The sequence below is a fragment of the Littorina saxatilis genome, linkage group LG3 (genome assembly GCF_037325665.1).
Source record: "Littorina saxatilis isolate snail1 linkage group LG3, US_GU_Lsax_2.0, whole genome shotgun sequence".
In the NCBI taxonomy this organism is placed as follows: Eukaryota; Metazoa; Mollusca; class Gastropoda; order Littorinimorpha; family Littorinidae; genus Littorina; species Littorina saxatilis.
This window is the reverse complement of record NC_090247.1, coordinates 74,402,708-74,425,429: the sequence shown is the minus strand read 5'-3', so window position 1 is coordinate 74,425,429 and position 22,722 is coordinate 74,402,708. Positions and strand designations below refer to the sequence as shown.

The 22,722-nt window shown below is 39.4% G+C and overlaps 1 protein-coding gene and 1 long non-coding RNA gene across 2 annotated transcripts in view; one reads left to right on the top strand and one right to left on the bottom strand.

The window, feature by feature from the left end:
- The first annotated feature begins 569 nt into the window (after positions 1-569).
- On the top strand, positions 570-1,310 carry LOC138961321 (G-protein coupled receptor GRL101-like). Its single transcript, XM_070332921.1, has one exon. The coding sequence runs from the start codon at positions 570-572 to the stop codon at positions 1,308-1,310; it is 741 nt and encodes a 246-aa protein (XP_070189022.1).
- A 3,654-nt stretch (positions 1,311-4,964) lies between these two features.
- Positions 4,965-22,722, bottom strand: part of LOC138961055 (uncharacterized) — an 18,914-nt gene continuing 1,156 nt past the window's right edge. The window contains exons 3-4 of the long non-coding RNA XR_011454142.1: positions 21,025-21,171; positions 4,965-5,170 (exon numbers count right to left, since the gene is read on the bottom strand). This is a non-coding gene — a long non-coding RNA (uncharacterized lncRNA). The remainder of the gene's footprint in view (positions 5,171-21,024; positions 21,172-22,722) is intronic.

Below are 22,722 nucleotides of genomic sequence, written 5' to 3'. Positions count from 1 at the left end.
CTTCTCAGTCTAAACACGGTCTGTCTGCTTCCAAGCTAACTAGGCTGGACTTTTCAAATGTAGACATTCACAGCTTTGATCCTCGTGTACTCTCTCAATTTCCAAACCTTCAGACACTGAACTTGTCAGGCTGTGGCATTAACAGCGTGACTAACCCCGCTCGTTTTAACCTCGTATCAAAACTGCGTGTGTTGGATGTTCGTGGATGCCCCCTTTACCTCTTCCCGGCTGGAATGCTGAAACCTCTGAACAGACTGCGCACAGTACGTTCAGACAATTACAAGCTGTGCTGTCGAGCGAATCTTCCTGACAGGTTCCTGTCGAACAGAGAGTGTGAGGCTCCTCAGGACAAGATCGCGTCGTGTGAAGACCTCTTCAAGTCAAACGTGCATCGCTTGTCGTGGTACACATCAACTTCGATGTCTTTGGTAGGCAATATTGCAGCGCTAGCAACACGTATAATATTGAACAGGACTTCTAGGCAATCAAGAGAGGGTGGTTCAGGACAGCAGTCAGTGAACTTGTTTGTCAGCAGCCTGTTTGTGTGTGGCTGTGTCCACGGTGTATACATGGCGGTCATCAGCATAGCAGATGCAGTGTTTCAAGGGAGTTACGTGCTGAAAGACACAACGTGGAGAGGCAGTGCCCTGTGTACATCTGCCGGCTTGCTGTGGCTTCTGTCTTCAGAATTATCCCTGTTGCTGGTGTGTCTCATCACCATAGATCGCGTCCTTGTTCTCTGGTGTCCATATACATCTTGGCATTTCTCAGCCAAGTCGGCCAAGGTAGCAGTCGTCATAACATGGGTTGGAAGTACTGCGGCCGCCCTGCTGCCCTTGTCGTCTGACTTGAAATGGTTTCAGCAAACGCCTCTGTGCTCACCCTTACTGCTCAGCGTTGAAGAAAGCCGTGGCGAAGCTTTCGTCTTCGGGATGTTCAGCGTGTTCAACGTTGCTCTCTCCTGGGTGGTTGTGCTCGGGCAGATGTTGATTTATGTCCATCTTCGCAGACACGCTCTTGCGTTTGTCCACGCTCCCGGCAAAACCAAGGAGCTCAGCACCTCCCGTCGTGTGATGATGTTAGTGGTGTGTGACGTCATTCTGTGGCTGGTCATTGGCCACGGGAGCCATCTCGCTGCCTCTGGGATGTATATGTCGGACGATGTTGTGGCTGCAGCGCAGGTTATGGTGATGCCGCTCAACTGGACATTGAAACCGCTGCTTCACGTCCTTGGGACGTTGCTCGAACGACGCCGCACAGACAGGGAAGAGCGAATGCTCAAGATCTTGATGGCAAAAAGTCAGCTATGAAGATTTCATAAGAATGGAAAATGTTGTTGTTGGGTTTTTTATCCTTCTTTTAATGTTAAAGATACCTTTCTTTCTGCAAGAATCATCTGGTAAATTATCAGTATCTATCCAGTTGTTTTTGTGGTGGTTTTTTTAACAGAAATGGGAACATTCCTTTACTTTGCCAGACACTATCAGTTCTTGACATGTGGCTGCTTTCCATCTACTTGAATGTTTGGCTAAATGTATTTTGTAACTCACAATTTTGTCAATCTGCAAAATTATTCGCATTCTTCTTCTGGGTTCGTGAGCTGCAACTTCCAAGTACACTCTTTTTTGATTGAATGGCAGTAATGCCGGCTTCCCCCTCACCGTTTAGGCAGCCATACTCCATCTGGGGATGCATGCTTGTAATGTCCGTGTTTCTCTAATGTACCAAACTCACAGGATCTAGTTCACGCGTATTTGGTCTTGCGCTTGTGTGTGCATACGAAGGGATATCAGGCACTAGCAGATCTGTATACTATTTGACCTGGGAAATCGGAAAAATCTCTACCCTTTAATTGGATTGGAACCCGGAGGAAAAAAGCGGTTATACACGTATTAAGACCTCATTCGTGCAAAAACACGACTTTACCAGGGAGTTTCAGTCCATGTTTTTTTCTTCTAAAATTAACTTCAAACCTCCTGTCCTTTCTCCTTCTCGTGAAGACGGTAACTTGGCGTACTATCTGAGATGTGGCCAGGCTTTAACACGGGATAACAACCTCCTGTCCTTTCTCCTTCTCGTGAAGACGGTAACTTGGCGTACTATCTGAGATGTGGCCAAGCTTTAACACGGGATAACAACCTCCTGTCCTTTCTCCTTCTCGTGAAGACGGTAACTTGGCGTACTATCTGAGATGTGGCCAAGCTTTAACACGGGATAACAACCTACTGTCCTTTCTCCTTCTCGTGAAGACGGTAACTTAACGTACTATCTGAGATGTGACCAAGCTTTAACACGGGATAACAACCTCCTGTCCTTTCTCCTTCTCATGAAGACGGTAACTTGGCGTACTATCTGAGGTGTAGTCAAGCTTTAACACGGGATAACAACCTCCTGTCCTTTCTCCTTCTCGTGAAGACGGTAACTTGGCGTACTATCTGAGATGTGGCCAAGCTTTAACACGGGATAACAACCTCCTGTCCTTTCTCCTTCTCATGAAGACGGTAACTTGGCGTACTATCTGAGGTGTGGCCAAGCTTTAACACGGGATAACAACCTACTGTCCTTTCTCCTTCTCGTGAAGACGGTAACTTGGCGTACTATCTGAGGTGTGGCCAAGCTTTAACACGGGATAACAACCTACTGTCCTTTCTCCTTCTTGTGAAGACGGTAACTTGGCGTACTATCTGAGTTCTGGCAAAGCTTTAACACGGGATAACAACCTCCTGTCCTTTCTCCTTCTCGTGAAGACGGTAACTTGGCGTACTATCTGAGATGTGGCCAAGCTTTAACACGGGATAACAACCTCCTGTCCTTTCTCCTTCTCGTGAAGACGGTAACATGGCGTACTATCTGAGGTGTGGCCAAGCTTTAACACGGGATAACAACCTCCTGTCCTTTCTCCTTCTCGTGAAGACGGTAACATGGCGTACTATCTGAGATGTGGCCAAGCTTTAACACGGGATAACAACCTCCTGTCCTTTCTTCTTCTCTTGAAGACGGTAACTTGGGGTACTATCTGAGATGTGGCCAAGCTTTAACACGGTATAACAACCTCCTGTCCTTTCTCCTTCTTGTGAAGACGGTAACTTGGCGTACTATCTGAGTTCTGGCAAAGCTTTAACACGGGATAACAACCTCCTGTCCTTTCTCCTTCTCGTGAAGACGGTAACTTGGCGTACTATCTGAGATGTGGCGAGGCTTTAACACGGGATAACAACCTCCTGTCCTTTCTTCTCAGTTCTTGTGAAGACGGTAACTTGGCGTACTATCAGAGATGTGGCCAAGCTTTAACACGGGATAACAACCTCGTTCCACTTGGACACATTCGAAAAATGAACACCCTGACTGCTTACGGGCAGAATATACCTGCGCAGAGTCAGCGGCACAGACGACGCACTGCATATTATTTATGCTGCGTTGGGGATTATGACGAGAACTTGGCCTGTTTTCCTTTCGCGCAACGTGTAGCGGGCTGATATAATCTGCAGTGCGTCGTCGGTCCTGCTGAAGTTACATAGGTGAGCGGAGCCCCTTACTGTGATGGGTTGTATTTTTTATGAATGAATTTTTTAATTAGCCACGTGTGGCTTACATTTACGGAATGACTTGATCAGAAAATTCCACTGTGCTCATATAAAAGAGAGCACCCATGCAGGCTGTACATGTTTAGTATAAGACGAGGTAAAGGGATGTAGTTCCTATCTAAAACGTTTGGCAACGTCTGAGAAGTTTAGACAAGAAGGGGTGTGCCTTTATATCAGTTCTAACAAATCCAAACTTATGAAATACGGATCCGCAACAGACAAAAATAACGAAGATGAGCATCTAAAAATGTGTGGCTACACAAGGCACACGTTGTACATGGTGGTGTTGTCATTATTGTTTGTTTGAATGTGTTTTCCTCAAAGTTTTTGTGTATGTGTGTGCAGTTTCTTTATCAGTTGAATAGATTGTTACATGCTTTACTAATTTTACAAATTTCGACAAAATGTATTTCAGTAGACTGGGAATCGAGAGGGAGCTCTAGGTTTGTGTGTGTGTGTGTGTGTGGAGCGATTCCAAAAAAGCTACTGGACATAATTTCATGAAACTTTGCATTCTTTCAGATAGTATCCACAGACAGTTTCTATTCAGTGTTTTTCTCTCCGATAAATTCCTTTGATAACGTTATATCCGGCTTTAAAAAAAGTAAAAAGGCGGCACTGTGGGGACCTCACTGTCCCATCCGATTAATGAAAATTGTTGGCCCGGACTTTTGGATTGCACTGAAAGCTTAGAAATTGTTTAGTTGATTTGTTGATCAAAAGTTTGCTAAAAATCGAAATTGCAATAACAGTCACAAGAATGGTCCCATTATATTCTAACGTTGTGTTTGAACTGATAATAAGATTAAAAAAAAAACCGAAAATCAGTTTTATACAAATTAGATCCCCTGTGTGCATGTTACCGAGGCAACGCAGTCTCGGTCGACGGGTTTCAATCAGGAATACTCAGTCTCAATGAACACTTTTTTAAAGTTCAGTTTTGATGTTTAGGCCGACAGGTTGACTTGATGTGTTGGTATCGCTTTACGCTCCTTGTTTTCGGTTCTGATCTCGTAGTCTTTGTTATAGAACAAAAACCTGAATCTCTTATGGTCGACCAGTGATCGACTTCGATGTATCCGAGCAAGAATAATCCAACATCTTCCAATATTTACGTAAATACAACTTTGTTCGGGTAAGTATTTCAGATAAAAGCTGCTTTGTTGGGCACCAGGTGTGCTTTCTGTTGAGGAGGTTTTCTTTTTGTAACTCAAATCTCTCCCGATATTGTTAGAGAGAGAGAGAGAGAGAGAGAGAGAGAGAGAGAGAGAGAGAGAGAGAGAGAGAGAGAGAGAGAGAGAGAGAGAGAGAGAGAGAGAGAGAGAGAGAGAACGAACGAACGAACGCAACGGATAAACAACAACACCCATGGAAAGCATGCACGCACAGTAGTTGAATTTATTTTTGTTAACTACGCCTCGTTTTCACTGTCAACAGCCGTCAGAGGAGCAGACAAAAATGAAGCGGAAATTAATTAGAATATCCCTGTCATATACCATGGTGTCATTTTGTCATTTCTCTGGAGATCTGACGCTCAGTCATCCAGCGCACATTCCCCGTCTGCGACTTTACCGACACGTTTTCCACTGAAACAAAAAAGTAGAAAAAATATCAATCTGCAGTATGCTACGGAGACCCTTCCATGTTAACACATTTTTCTATTGTTCAACAGGAGTTGATTTGGACCCGCTATGGTTTCAGAGCCTTGAATTCTCAAGAATCACTGTTTAGATATAGCAGTATTTTGCCTTCTTCTTGTATCGTCAAGTTGATAAACGTAGCAGCTTATTTGTAATGAACACACGCTCATGCACACACGCACCCCCCCCACACACACACCCACACACACACAAACACACACACACACACACACGTACACACAAACACACACAAACACACGCACCCCCCCACAGACACACAAACACACACGTACACACAAACAAACACACACACACACACGTACACACACACACGCACACATAAATACACACACGCATGAACACACACACGCATGTATACAGAAACAGAAGTTCATTATTAAACTTATAGGCTTGTGACATAAATAAATAGATAAATGAGATTATTAGATAACTATGTACCAGAATAAATACAAAAATAAAGAGAAAGGGAGAATGTACGTTCTGGCTCACCGATTCCGACAGACCCTAAATATTAACGCAAAATAGGCTTCTGGACTAAACTTTTACTAAAATGAAACATGCGACAAAATCAGAAAAATACTGCATAAATCCATACAAAAAAAATACAGTAAAGTAAGGTTGTTTTGAACCAATGCCGGGTCTGTCGGAATCAGTAACCCAGAACGTACATTCTCCCTTTCTCTCTGTGCAACGCTAAATTTAGTTTCCATTGAAATATTAACTAGTTGCAGCCAGCGTGCGTATTGATCCAATCTGCCCGTTCGTCGGTAAGCCATAACTACCGTATTGATCTGGTAAAAACAAACAGCAAGCCTGTCTTCTATATTCCTCCAATGGCAAGACAAGATTAAATCATGTGTTGGCAACAGTTACGTCACTTCCGCCCACCACTGTCTGTTGATAACAACCCGATCTAGTTTGTGTTGTTAGCAACCAGGCAGACCTGTCTCGCCATTTCGTATTGCGGTGCTGTTCTGTGAGGACGTGTATGTGTTTCAGTGAAAAAAGTGCTTAATTTAACAAGGTGAATGTCGCAGAATTAGAGAAAGAGCTTCTTGAATCGCAAAATGTTCATCAAGAATTGTTAGATTATTCTAGGCGGTCAACAACTTTAATTCTACCTGACATGGAACAAGCTTGTAATGTCCCACTACCAGCGCCAACACCATCAGAATTTTGGACAGAAGAAGAACAGCATGTACTAGAAGAGAATAGAAAATATTTTGAGCAGATGGCCTTAATAGCAGTTAAGGCTAAAACAGAAGGATTAATGAGACTGCCCAAAAAACCAAAAAGGAAGATAGAAGATTTGTTCAAAGAAAAAGACGGAAAGAAAAAGAGAGTAGAACCAACAACGCCAAATGATTTACATCACTATCTCGTTTCAAACCAAGCAGATGTTAGCCATGCTATATCCACAGAAGCTTTCACAAATGCTTATTTTGCTCAAGCAGAAAATGAAAAAGATATTGTGGAAAGACTGCAAAAAGGGATGAGAAATCTCAAAAGACAGGACGCACAACAAATCTTAATTTACATTCAGTTTGGACAGTTTTTGATTATGTGCAAACAATGGCAGGAGAAGCAAAGAAAAGAAGGGAGAATGAAAGAAACGTGGGCTGACTGGTTGAAAGCAAAAACTGGCTATTCCGATGTTCATGCGCGTAGACTACGCGCCGTTGCTAGATCGCTTTATGCATTTCCGCGATTTACCACTGTTGGTTTGCCAATCAGTTTTATCATGGGCAAACTTAAACAAATCGAAGAGATGCTCCAGATCGAAGAGTACAGAGAGTACTGGTCAGAAACGCCGCATATTCCTGTCACATCAGAGCTCCAACAGTCCCAGTCTTAGACTTACAGTGCTTGTTTGTGCGCAACAACAGAAGTATCACACTGCGCCTGCACTGTTAGACAAGTGTTTAAATATAGTAACGATCATGCATGTACGGTTTCAAAAATAGTAATGACGTGATTCTAAATATAGTAACGATCATGCATGTACGGTTTCAAAAATAGTAATGACGTGATTCTAAATATAGTAACGATCATGCATGTACGGTTTGCTGCGCCTGCCCTGCTTTGGCTGTCTTCTTAATCATCCTGCTTCAACACCCTGCTTCAGCTGTGTTATTGGTTTTGCTTCACTCTGTTTCAACGCTTCGCTTCACTACGCTTCACTACGCTTCACTACGCTTCAATATTTAGGCTGCCTTCGGGCGGCCGCCGAGTGTTAACTTATTCAATTGACTTGTTTATTTTATTCAAGCTTTTGATAAGTGTACTTGGTGGCTGCTTTGAAACTCAACAAAGCCTACTAACTCCCCTTTCACAAACACTTCCCAAACGCAAGCAACGTCCTCTCCCCCGCTGCAGTCAAAACAAAGCTGTCATAGCGGGTTTTCCCGATTGACAAAAATTCTTATTACACACTCAGACTATTTGAAGCCGCGTTTGTTCTCCAGTGGCCAATTGCATAAGAATATTCTGGTGATGAATAAACGCGCTTTGTGTCATTAGCATCTAAAGATTTCTTGTTTACAATAGTTGTGTTGATCTGATGAAGCGCGGAACTGATCTTAGGGTTGTCATGGTGAAACACTCGCTTCTGAAACAGTGCTTCCTTGTAGTTATCATGCGATATGCTCGACTTTACAACCTGTTTGCTTACACCCTTTGCTTTTTTAACCACCCCTTTCTCACTTGCAACACTGTACATCTTTGCACGCAATCCAACATACTCCTTAATTATCTTCCCATTCATTTCATCTTTCATCTTTCCAATAACCTTCTTGTTAACATTTGAGTGCAATGGTGATTCTTTAGGGTAGTCGCAAGTGTCATAAAAAGAATCTTTTCCTTTTACTGCAGGACTTTCAGCTTCTAGATCTTTGTAAATGTCATCCGCTGGAATGTCAAGTAAGAATGAATCTGTGTCTGTGTAAAGTACTCTCGATTTGGGATATCTTGGTTTCAAATAATCATACAAAAACTCAAGCATCAACAGTTTTGACAACTCTAGCACAGTAAAGCCTATGAATACTGGTTTGTCAAGCTTGACTACAAGTTTTTTCATTAAGATACCATACAGCTGTTCATGAAAGTATTTAAAGTCTTGATACTGTGGTTTGGATGTCAGCTTGATGGCCTCATTTTCTCTTGTAACAAGTCTAACATCCTTTCTCTTGTGTGGGTTTTCCATTGTCTTACCAAAGCAACTGTTGTTCATCAGTTTAAAAAAGTCTTTCTCTGATGCATCAGCGGCTTTGGTTCTCAGTTCTGTGTTTTTCATGATGTAAGGTTTCATAAACTGTTCTTGATCAAATAAAATTATACGATGAACAGCCTTCAAAATTAATCCATGTCTAATGTAAAACTGTAACAGTCTGTAGTGACACACATACTTCTTTTTGTGAAACAGATTGGGCACCAGCTTTGGAGGTTCTCTTGGGTTTACTTTTAACCTCTCAGCCGCTAAAGGATAATCATTATGTAGATCATGAAGTGATAGTGGATAGTCTAAGTCAACTTCCAGTATCCATCCCTTTCGACTGTCTGGGCCTGCTTTTAATATTGTCATCACAACACATTGTGAAAATGGTCCTGAATAGATCTTAAAGTTCCGAAGTGGAAGCGTCTGACACATTGCCCAACCATACAAATTGTTTGCATCTAGATACATGATGTAATTAGAAGGTTTCATAGGATCAAAGTCGTCCAAGTATTTGTTGTTGGCTTTGCAGTAATTGTGTGAAGCCATACTGATTCCTCCACGTAGTCCATTTTCAATCATCTGAAGTGTAGGAAGATCTGATAGCAAGTCAATCTTTACTCCTGTAAATCTAAGAAATGCATCCCAGCTCATGCCTGGTGCAGATATGTAATGTGAAGGATCTAGATTGTAGTGCTTCATACATGTTCTTCTGTAATTCTCAAATATATCTGCAAGTAAACAAACATCAGCCAACAAATATTGATCATGATAATCACCCATTGTATTACATCCTAATTTATTCCATGCAGTCTTAGCGTGTTCATAGTCTTCGTCACTTATACCTTTACCCTTCAGCCGTGAGAAGTAAGCATCCTTTGGTGGTAACTCATCTTCATCAAACCTCTCCCACGAATCCATGTATTCATATGGATAGACTCCCTTTCTAACTAAGTCACTGTCAAAGTACTTACATGTGATTGGGAAAGCAGTTAGTGATGAAGATAAAGACTCAAGTGTTCCCATCAGATGTTGAGCAGAATCGTAGAAGTGTAAACTATTCAGAGTAAAGGCCATGTACTTTTCTGAAGACTGCGCAATGCATCTTGCTTTGTATTCATCAGTTACTGCCTGCATGATCAGATGTGAATCATAACCGCGCAAGTTATGGAAGAAGATTGGAAGCTTCCAAGTCTTAGGATCAAACTTTAATTGTAGATTACATTTGCTGTGTGCTGCTCCTCGGAACTGCCCACTTACATGATCATGATCTCTTACTATTGGATTGTCTGTGTTTGGTGTTAGACTTTGTTCGCATATCCAACACTGTGTGGTAGAGTTAAACTGTTCTTGGTCTTCAGGTTTCATAACAATGTCTGAAAGATTCAGTTGTTTGGAGCAGTCATTTCGCACTTGGTTCATTTGCTGTAAGAAGTTCTTTGCTGCATTAGGTCCTCTGTACAATTGCGGTTTAGAATGTTTACCATCTGAACTAACAACAATAAATGCATATGAACAGACTTGATGATTACTTAGAGTTACTGTTTTAGGTAGGTCTTTTGGTAAAGGTCCTTCATATGGCACAATGATAGATTCAAAGTCAGCATAAACAACATAAGGACTTTTCTGTAGTTTGCATACATTCTTAAAATACACTTTGCTGTCTGGCGGTGGTGTTGTTAACTTCACAACCGCATCATCAACGCTCTTACAATGTTGCTTGTGTATAAGTGCTGCATGAATTGATGGAATACGCAAGAGACATCGCCTACAAAAGTCTTGTTTACTATTGTGATTGCTTGTGCTCGCCATCAGTCTACTCATTGTACGAATCAAAGTGTAATGATATTTTACACCATCAGTCATTAGTAACATGTCAACATGGTTAGTATCACAATCACCAATCGTTGGTGAGTTCTTTGATATTCTGACTGGTTTCAGTTCATCTTCCTCATCCCACGTGTAAACATTTACGGTGATGGGTTTGTTTTGCTGTTCAAATTTGTCAATGCTTGTAATGCTGACAGGAAATTCAATACCAGTAAAGTTTAGTTTATTTCTGTATGCATGATAGTTAGACACTCTTTCTGCATTTTTCTTTACACTGTACAGTCTTGCCAGAACACACCACATAAAACATTTGTCATCATCATTCTTTATGTTCAGCACAGCACGTTTTTTGACAAGAGCAGGAGGTAAAGGTATGTAACTTCTACCTCTGATGGGGGCAAATTTACTTAGCTTCAATTCTATTTTTAGAATTTCACCTTCTGACCATCCGGATCCTTTCATCTTTGCATCCTCTGCAGCTTGCTCAAACCGTTTCATCATTTCATCTGCCCAGTTTCCATTCAATTCTGCCATAGAATTAAGTGCTAGTTGTCTGGTTGAAACATGAACTTCTAGCACCTCATCACTGACTGTTTTGTATTTTATTAAACTGACTATCTGCACTTTTACTGGAGGTTCAATCAACAAATTGTTTGGAATTTGTTCAATGGCGTCTTGCACACTGGACTGCACATTTTGAGGATCCGTTACTTGTAATTCAACGGTGTCAAATACTGTCGATAAAGATTCTAATACAGAGTCTTCCATCGCTGTGAGTTTGATTTTATAACTCAAAATAAAAATATAAATTAAAAAAATGAAGTTGCAATTCTTTCTCAGAGCTTCCATTTTTGTTAACACTATAAAATCTGAAATAAAAAATCATTTAACATTTGTACCACGTGGAACTAATTGTAATTCCTCTTTTACAAAGGCTCTTTGCGGTGCTGGTTCTCTCAAGTAATATATAGGTGGATTTGTCTCTACTACTCTCTTGATTTCATGAATGTCAATACTCCAGATTGGATCCGTTGCACGCTTCCTGCTGTCACCCTCAGCTTCACCGGGTGCATATAAATATCTGACTTTCTGATTGAAAGGTAGTAATGCCACTGGTGTTGTTGACTTTGGAGCAACAGGTATTGTTTTCTGTTTGATTGCATCAACTGGTCTTAACCCTGTAGCTTTAAATACCTCCAGATTCATTGCTCTAAGTACTGATGGTAATCTTTTGACCCATTCAGTGTTACGCAATTTACTTTCTGTGTCCAAAAATTCCTGATGGTACTGATATGAAAACAGTTTTTCTGCCAACTGTTTGTTAAAGCTCTCAACAATAGCCTGTGACCTGTGGTTTCCTGGAATACCTCTCTTCACTGTAACATGATGTTTTAACAGAAGCTGGTTGACAGCTCCTTTAAACTCCTTACCATCATCGCACTGAATCATTCTGGGATACTTTAGTGGTCCACGTCTGTAAATTTCTTGCAGGGCAACAGCTGTAGCTATAGCACTTTTCTCTGTCAACGGTTCAGCATCTTTGTATCTTGTTGCAACATCAACTACAGTCAGTGCATACTTATATTTCTTCCTTCTGACTGTGTCATGCGGTAAATACAGCAGGTCTATTTGATGAGTGTCATTCGGTTTAATGTTAACAAAGTGTGGTCGTGTAATTTTTCTTGGTGCAGGTAAATAGATCTGCCAAACTGCCTGCTTTGACAACCATTTCTTTGCTATATCTTGAGAAACACCTGCTGCGTCACTGAGCTTGTCAATAGCAGTTCTTCCTTTCCAGTATCCTTTTGGGGAATAATATATTTTAGATAACAAAGCATCACTCATGGTTTTTTAAATGACAGAATATTAAGATTTGACAGCACGCGAAATAAAGTAAACAACAGCCATACCAATAACAATGAAAACAATCTCTCCCACCTTCTGCTCTTCTGAAGGCTGATAAAAGTCACCCAGTTTTGGAGGAGCACTTGTCTTCATTTTCTTTCCAGTTACAAGATAGTATTCTTGAATGGCTGCATCAACATTGGCAAAGGTTTTGTTTGCATGTCCTTGCTGCCTGAGTTTATCATTCATAAAGTCTAACTGCGCAATTCGTTTCTTCTCGTATTCATCCTGTGCTTTCGCCAGTTGTTCCATGGCTTTGTTGTGCCTTTCCCTCTCTTCACCATTTTGCAGTTTAGAAAACAAATAGTTGCTGCCAGAAAATGCAAGCGCATTTACAATCGCACCTCCCACCATCATAACCAAGCTAGCCATTTTATTGTCTTACATGTTTATATTTTCTGGAATAATTCCTTGCTTCACCAAAAAGTCTTTTGTTGCAAAGGAAGCTGTCACAACACCAATTAGTTTAGCACCGTCTTCGAAGTCTAACTTTCCCAAGTCGGCTGGTTTCATTCTGAGGAGACTTTTACCCAGCATTGTGTAACCTACACTCAAGCCTCCAATCACTGCAGCGTGATAAACTAGATTAACTATTGTCTTTTCAGAACTCATTTTTATGTTATCAAAATTAAAATATTAAAATTATTCCATATGAAATGAATCCACTGCAGGTACTACTGTGGGCTTTTTTATTGTTTGTACTGCTTTGTTTGTTGGTTTTGGTGTTTCTGATTTTGGTCTTTCTGATTTTGGTCTTTCTGACACTTTATATTTGCCTTGCCAAAGTTTGTAAAGCAAGTATCCACCTCCTCCAACAACAGCTGCTACAGCTACTTTTCTGTATGATAGAAATGAAGATTTTAATTCTTGATCAGTTTGTGTGACCTTAGTCACTTCAGGAATGTTTGGTGTCTGCTCAACTTCAGACATAATGTTCTGCTTTGCCTTTTGATTTAACTTTTTTTGTCTGTTCCATTCGGCTAGTTTTTTTCCTGCTTCTACTCTACCAGGTTTCTTTGTCACTGTGTTCACTTCTGGTATTTTCGTCTGCTCCACTGTCTGCTTCAACTGATCTGTCATCTTTTTTATTCTGAAAATTAATGTGTTTGAAAGTAATTAATCCAGCAACAAATGGTACTAATAAAGCACCAAATCGATAATACAGGCCACAGGCAAGAGATTCGAGGGACTTGGAAACAACAGGGTCATGAGTTAGATCATGTGTTAAGTCTTCCTCCGAGTCGAGAGGTGTAAAATGTCCAAAAATCTTTGTGTACAAACCTATAACAGTCTGTCCAATACTTCTAACCATCTTAGAACCAAGCACTGATTCATACCGTCCATGATACTTTTCTATATCTTCTGAGGAAAGATGTTGTACTTCTTCCACAGTTAACTGCTGCCCAAGGTAGTGTTTTGTTTTTCCACAAACAGCAAGTGAATACAATCTTTCTTTTTTATCAGGTATAGTCCTACTGTCACAGATTTCAATATCTGTAGCAGTCTGCATCAGCAATTCATCACAGTTCATTTTATTTTGATGCAGAATAAAATTAAAATCTAGTAATTAAACTTGAGTAAGAACTTAGGTAGGAACTTAACAAGAACTTAGGTAGGAACTTGAGTAAGAACTTAGGTAGGAACTTAACAAGAACTTGAGTAAGAACTTAGGTAGGAACTTAACAAGAACTTGAGTAAGAACTTGACAAAAACTTGACAAGAACTTGAGTAAGAACTTGACAAGAACTTGAGTAAGAACTTGACAAGAACTTGAGTAAGAACTTGACAAGAACTTAGCAAGGATTTCTACAAACATACATACTGAACTGGTTGATCAGTTTTTAAAACCAGTTTCGAGTGCTTAGAAGATTTCAGATTATTCTTTATTCTTTCTCTCTCCTGTTTGTTTTCAATGACATCATTTTCTCGAAGGCACTCTTCAAAACTGTCACGGTCCTTTGAATAGAACAATGTTATTGTTTTGAGTTGCTCTCTAAAGTCTTTCAGAACTGCATTGTATTTTTGTGTTAATATCCAAACTGATATTAATGCATGTCGTCCACTGAATGCAAGCTTTGCTAGTGCACTTTTCTTTCTAACAATGTCACGTTCTGCTGCACAGTCATCAATAATAAACAGTGTTGGTGTGTTCTGAAAAAGATCGAAATAATGCTCCAAGCAAACATTTAGACGATCAGAAGGATTTACAATAAATATATTTTGATCAGACCATATGAATTTTCTCTCCTTGTATGTTCTGTTATGCTTTATGGTTGGACAGAATATGACTATGTGTTCAAAGTGATTTATGTAAACGGTCTGTAATAAATCCAAAACATATCTTGTTTTGCCGCAACCTGTTGCCCCACAAATCAAAGAACAGTGTGGATCTTTTGGAAGAAAATCTAGATACTTCATTTTAACACGTTCAATAAACAATATCCTGTAATCTGCTTTCAGAGATGTTTAACTGCGCATCTGACACAACAAACACGTAGATCTTAACTGATTTACTACTACTCCCTACTTCCTTTTCAATTTGTATTGTGATTCCTTCTGATCCGTTTTCAATTCGCCTTCCACTTCCATGCAGTTTGTTGTCGTCAGTTGTTCTGAGATCCAGCCATAACGCATATTTATTTGTCAAGAAATCTTCTACGCCAACACCGTGTAAATGTAGATCTTTAGCCACAAGATCAGATGTTGGGTCTTTCAATCTTCCTCCAGTAAAGTACTTTCTTGCTTCATCATAGTGTTGGTATGGCAGCATGCCAGATGCAAATATTTGGTTTGGCTGCCCTTCAATTGTGCAATATACTCTATTGATTAGTGGATTGTAAAACTTTTCTATTTGCCTTTCATATGAATCTTTTGGTTCCTCAAACAACATAAGTATTCCCTTCATTGACCTAGCTGGTGTATTCAAGTTAATGTTCCAGATTGGATCAGCCTGGCTTTTTGAAAGTGTACTGTGATTCAACACTCTTTCATAATAGATAGGCAGCTTAGAACTGTACTGATTTTCTATAAGTCTAGCCAGTTCAGGATGGTTTACAACATCAAACTCTAAAGAAATTCCAGACACCTTATACTTTGCTTCCGGGTCTTGTGAAAGCATAACACGATCATAACTATTGAAAGTCAGGTCGTATGACAGCCTGTCACGCAATGCTCCTTGATAGAAGGGAGGATGTGAATTTATGAGTTCAAAGTCAAGTGGAATACAAAATTTGTTTCCAAAAGCAACATTGACAGCGTTATCTTTTTTGTTGTCAGCTTTATCTCCGGCTCCTATTCTAACTTTTATCCCATTGTCTGACTGAATCCCTTGAAACACTCTGTTTTTCTTTTCATTGTCAGTTAACCAATTATCTGCATAAACTAAAAAAACATCTGCATTATTCAATGACATCACTTCCCGCCCTTCCAGTTTGACAGTAATCTTCCTCACAATTGCTCTTCCTACATTATAAGCCAAAGTCCTATTTTCATCTGAGCCAGATTCTAATTCTAATTTGAATGATAGTCTTACAGTGCCTGGTACAATAACATCGTTCTTACCTAGATTAGGAAACCTAACAGTAAGTATTTCATTCTGATCAATAGTAGAAGGATTATTTGTAACTATAACTGTTTGCCTTATTCCTTTTACCCCGAGAGGTTCTTTCAGCCTTCTGTAAGGATCAAGAACAGAACCGAACGATTGTGCCATCTTTTTTTATTTTCAAAATAAAAAATAAGTTACAAATGGCAGAAGGTGGATTTGAAGATTTATTTGAGCCAGCGGACGACATGAGCGAAGCAATCCCTTTGGTTCCCTACCATCATTCACTGCATTATGAGGTGGCACGACATGAACTTCTGGAAGGTAAAGTTAGAGATTTCTACAAAAGTTTAGGAGAAGAACCTGATGTTTTAGATCCAAACCAGTTCAAAATGGAAGCAAATCATTTATATACAACTAGCGATAAAGGAGAAAAAGTCCAACTTACATATAAATCTAATCCTGCTAAGTTTCTATCAAAAGTTTCACTAAAACAAAAACTTACTGCTAATCGACTTAGGCAATTAGATATTGTGCCTAGCACACGGTCATCATCTTCCCATGTTGTTTCCTTACTTCAACAAGCAGAACTAGGACTACCAACTGCTACTCAAATAGAATCTGTTCCATTGCAAGATCTTAATAAACTTGCAGATGAGGCTGATCAACTTATACAAGAGATAGAGACTTCTTTTTCTGAGGAAACTTCACTGAAGACTCCACATGAACTATTACCTATGAGAGAAATAGAAGCCCTTAATCAATCACTACAAACCATCAGAGGTGAAATAGCAAATAATCTGTCAAAACTAGGTCAGCTGGATGAAGATATAAACAAAGAGAAACAAAAACTTGCTGATGCTGATGATTTGAACCTAGAACAAGAAGTAAAAAACAGAATTTCTAAGCGTTTAAAAGATTTGCAGGAGGAGAAAGCCATAAGGTTAGAAGTTCTAAGTAACAATAGAGAACAACTGAGAACACAGGTCAGCAGAATAAAAAATACAATTCAAAGAATCCTTTACGAAGACACAACTCTTGCTGAAAGAATTAGAACGCTTTTCAGAGAGCAGGGAATCACAATAGCTAGTATACTAACTGCGTTAGGATTTGCAATAAGCACATTAGTGTTAACACTCACAGGTGGCACTGTCACACCTCCACCTCCACCTTCACCTTCATCTCCATCTGATCCGGGATGGGTAAAGAAACAACTCAAACACATTGCAGAACTATTAAAGAAACTAGCAGCAAAAGCTTTGGATGCACTTCCAGGAATCATTGGTTCAATTGTTAGCTGGCTGTTATCTTTTGCAGGTAAAGTTGTTGGTTTCATGGCTGAACATCTCTGGACTCTAATAGTTTTAATTGCAGGTGTTCTGCTAACGAGAATAAAGCAAAAGTAAGCCTACACCCACTCCACCAATTACTAGAGCAGTCTTCTGCGATTCATGATCATCACTAATACTAACAGCTTGATCATCACTAGTGACAGAATGATCTTCACCTGCAGCGTGATCTTCACTTGTCACGCTTTGTTTCTGTTCATTGTGATATGGCTGTAACATCGTTCTGATTTCTGAATTCAGTTCTTCACCCTTTCCAAGCGGCTGGGTGTCACTAGCAATAATGATTTCATTGTTATAATTTGTTATTGTTCCAATCTGCAGCTGGAGATCAGAAGGTAACATGTAAAGGCCGTTACCAACAGCAAAGTCAACTTTTGATCTTGCATAACGGAGAGAGTCTTGATACCTTTTGATGCTGGAAGGCAGATCAACTGCAGAGTTTATGACATCTTCTAAATTTGATAACAACTGTTTCTGTGCACCAAACCCTGTGCTTGTTCTCATTATGTTTGATCGTGTCTGTGCCTGCGAGCCTAGCAAGCACCACGCATATGTTCGGATAGATTCATTGATCCTTTCAACACCTGATCCAGTGAAACCTTTGCCGGTGTCTAATATAAAAGTAGTCCATGCATTGTGGTGCTCTTGTTCTATTGATCCTAACTGTACCTGCACATTTGAAGAAAAAGATGTATGACCTGGCCAGTAATCAAAATTATACCTCCTGTGGACACCCCATAAATATAGTGTTCCCATGCCATGGTTTTTGTCTTGCTTTTGCCTAAAGTCGGTCTTAAAATCTATATTGAATTCATTGCAGAGACGCTCATACACTTTCATGTTTATCCTATTGTTGAATGGGTTCCAGCTCTTTTCATGCGGCATTGGTGCCTGAAGTTCAGACAAGATTCTCCTGCACTGATAGTAAACGTGAAATGTGTACACACACTTTGTCAGTAAGTTTGAATTATTCATGTGGTCTGCATAGGACACTCCACATCCTGTGGTTGCACAGAATATTGCAAAGTTTAACTGATTCTGATAGAACTGAATTGGGTGAGAGTTCCACATCTTTGGAACACTATCATTTTTGATTGGGGGATTTAGGTAAGAATGGAATGGGTCAGGCACTTTAACGCGAATGGATTCTGTTTCTGTTACAGCAAAGTCCAACTCATGGAAAGAAATAGTCTTTGGATTGTAATATGGTCCAGTTTTGTATTTAACGTCTTTGTTGAATTTATACTGAATCATTTTTGTTGTTGAATAAAAAATGTTTATCACACTAACAAATGTGAAGACTGGTGTGCCAGTTAAACTTGCAAACCCTATCAACAATCAAAATGGAGGAATGAAAGTTGCACTGCATGAAATTATGTACAAAGTTACTTGGTATAATATCAGTAAAAAAAAGAATAACAACTGGGTTAGAATTAATGGTAAAACACATTCTGTAGAAGATGGTTACTATGACTTCTGCACTTTAGAGAAAGAATTGTTTGCTCCAGTAGGTATTACAGCGAGTTTAAATCATGCAAGTCTCATTGCTACTCTTACTATGCCCAAAACTAGAGAAGTAAACAGATCATTTGAGTTTCCAACCAAACTCCTTGATATGCTTGGAATTACAAATATATACAAGGGAACACGTCCCATTGACATGGATGTTAACAGTGTACTGTTTGTTCACATGAGAGAGCTTAACACATCCTATAATCTGTTTAATGATCAGCGTTCTGATCTGCTTAGAATTCTTCCACCGAGTGATGCCTCTTTTTGTAAAATGCACGTGCCAACATTTAAGACACTTCAGTTCAAGGACTTGGAGGAAGGGTGTCATGAATTCCTACACATTGATCTGAAAAATCAAAGTGGACAACCAGTTGATTGTTTGTTTAACATTACATTGGAAATAGTTCCATAAAATATTGAGTATTAAAATGTCGAGTGGACCTACAATAGCTTATCCTGTTGCATGTTCAACTATAGAGTTGAAAGATTTAGCAGACGCTATCGACTTTGAGAGCAATGCTGAAGTTGGTGCAGTGTATGCATTCGAGTTTACAGACACCGGTTATTACAAGAGAAAGGAAATCGACGATGAAAAGAAACCAAGATTCCTCAAACTAGGTCAAATCCGTGATGTTAATGTACCTGATCCAATTGTCGATGACACATTCTACATGTGGAAACATCAGAATAAAAAATGGGTACTTAGTCCTGTTATAAAAAAGATTGACTGGGAAATGAAGTTTGAATTTGTGAGTCCATACACTCTTGTTGGAAAAGACGACACATTCCGTAAGTCAATCAATGCTAAACCACTAATTGTTAGCCTTGTTCCTGCGTTTAACAGCAGGGGAGAAGTTGCAGTTAAACCTTTCCATAAGAACAACTATCTCATTCACAGAAAACAAAGTGTTGAAAAGGACGCTGACACCATTGTCGATTTTATACCCAAGCTTCCAATAGGGCAGAATGCAACTATGATATTTGATATAGTTGTCAGGAAAAGGGAAGAAACCACAAACACTGTTCTAATGAGAGGAATAAATCTCAACTGGAGACCATTAAATGTTGAAGAAGTCAGAGTATTTATTGCTGTTCAAAAGGATTCTAACACAATAAAAAAACAGACGTCAAACCAAAATGTTGTTGTTAACGCAGATATAAATAATTTAACAGAAATAAGAAGTATTAATCTTACTTATCTTGATTTGATTGCTTTCTACTATACAGATAAGGTGTTAAGCAATGAACAGCTTCAAAGCTTAGCAGAAACACTGGCCAGTGAGAATTAAGATAAATATTTTATATTTTGCATTAAAAAGATGACTAGCAGTGTGAAGCTTTATCCTAATATTGATGAAAGTGCAGCAGAAAGTCAACAATTCAGACTGGCACACATTAGTAATATACAAAAACAACTAGAAGATGAATTAGAAAAATATTCTCGCGCTAGACGTAAGTACTCAACAACTTACAACAGCCTTTCTAATGCCAGCACTGGTTCTACTATCCTTGCATCAGCTGCAGGTGTAACGGGAACAATTCTGTTAGCTACCGGAGTAGGGACTCCAGTTTCTCTAATCCTAGGTGGTGTTGCAGCAGCAGTTGGTGGTTTATCATTTATAGCATCAGCTATAATGAAAAAAATTGTGAAAAAGCTTGAAAAACACGAATCCATTTCCACTCTTGCATCATCAAAATTGTCTAGCCTAAAACTGTCTATCAGTAAAGCACTTGAAGATTCAAAAGTTTCTGACGAAGAATTCAAACAGATACAAACAGACTTTGATGACTACAAAAGTAAGAAAGCAAGTATTCAAACAAAAACACGAGCTGAATATAACAAGCCACTCGATATAGAAGATCTGAAAAAGCAGTTTTTAAAAAAGGGGATTCAAATAGGACGGGAAGAAAAAGTAAAAATAGAATCACTTGTAAAGAGTTAACTATTCGTTTAGACAGTCACATTGCATGTATCAGATATAATTCTAACAGTGAAAGAACATATGAAGTAAAGTTTGTAAATGAGAGAGCGTATTGAGCTTAAGAATGTTGTATAAGAGAAAGGGAGAATGTACGTTCTGGGTTACTGATTCCGACAGACCCGGCATTGGTTCAAAACAACCTTACTTTACTATATTTTTTTTGGTATGGATTTATGCAGTATTTTTCTGATTTTGTCGCATGTTTCATTTTAGTAAAAGTTTAGTCTAGAAGCCTATTTTGCGTTAATATTTAGGGTCTGTCGGAATCGGTGAGCCAGAACGTACATTCCCCCTTTCTCTAATAAACAAACAAGTAAACACATGAATACGCGTCTCGTATTTACTCCTCAGGACATTGACTGTGTTTATTTGATTAAAACGGAAACAAAACAAACAAAAAAAATAAAATAAAAATCGTTTTGTGTGTAAAAAAAAAAAAAACTCACTCGCAAATACTTCCGTCCAGGTTACACTCGTTGCTATAGGTAACGCCGTCAGAACCACACACAGGTGTGTATTCTAAGGTGCAGAACGGCGAACACAGACATTTCCCGCTGCTCGTCGACTTCAGGTAGTAACCCGTCTTGCCCATTCTGCAAGATGCAGTTTGGGTTAATAAGTACTTAAAAAGCATTTAATACATTTTCGAAAGAGAGTTGCGTCTTGACACTGAGGCAAAATAATGTGACTGACTATTTTAGCCAATAAGTACAAACAAACTATAGGCCTGAGCATGCTAAGACGTTTTCGGAAGAGTGACACGGAAGCCCGGAGTTGCGCCCTTTAAAACACGGATGTAAAAGAATGTGTCTGACTAGTTGAGCCAATAAGTGCTAACAAATTAGGCCTGCCCCAGCATATAAGACGTTTTCGAAAGAGTGACGACGCGAAAAGGTTTCGCCCTTTAAAGGTGGTCGTCTACATTTTTGCTTTTTTTCAATAATCTTATGGTTAGATTTCGATAAAAAGTTATGTCAGATGATGAAAGAACCATGGGGAAAAAAAGTTATAGAAAAAAACATATATGTAAAAAAAGTTTTTATTTTTGGGTAGTGTCCCTGACACTTCCAATATTTTGTTTTCTGTCTGATGAGAATATGTGCCTTGCCTAAAAATATCGACCAATCAAATTCATTTCACTATGCTGACAGTCACGCCCACACAGTCACAGCAACAGTTTGACACTGGATATTGGAGCGCTGTCCACGATTTTTTTTAAACGAACGAAATGCACGGTATTTGAGAGGAGTTTTGCCCTCGGCATTTCCCAAATAAGGATATCCTACCATGCTGGAATACTACAATGAATTTTCAAACGGATACCCTTGCTTCGTCCTTCTTGATTGAAGGGGGGTGTATTTTTGATATTTGTAGGGAATAGACTCAGCATTGTAATGGTCAAATGTCTATTTATGTATAAAAATGTAGACAAGGACCTTTAAAACAGTGAGGCAAAATAATGAGACTGACTAGTAACTGTTGGGTCTCTTCTCAGCTCATGAGCTCCGGTTGTCCGGCCCTGTCCGGTGTGCATTTTGTGAATAGACGAATTCCGGAAATAAGTCTGTCGGGTTTGTATGGCCTGTGATACATACATACATACATACATACATACATACATACATACATACATACATACATACATACATACATACATACATCCATCCATCCATCCATACATACATCCATACATACATACATACATACATACATATACACACACACACACACACACACACACACACACACACACACACACATACATACATACATACATACACACACACACACACACACACACACACACACACACACACGCACGCACACACACACAAACACACATACATACATACATACATACATACATACATACATACATGCATGCATGCATACATCCATCCATCCATCCATACATCCATACATACATACATACATACATACATACACACACACACACACACACACACATACACACATACACACATACACACATACACACATACACACATGCATACATACATACATACATACATACATACATACATACATACATTGTAATCTGCGACCAAAAGACAAATCGTTGCTTCAGAAATGCTGTGACCTGCACTTCATCATTAAAGAACAACAAAGTACTTGAGTCTGAA

Bases quoted from the DNA above. Each gene is read 5' to 3' on its own strand.
- LOC138961321 (XM_070332921.1), top strand. From the start codon at position 570: ATGGCGGTCATCAGCATAGCAGATGCAGTGTTTCAAGGGAGTTACGTG.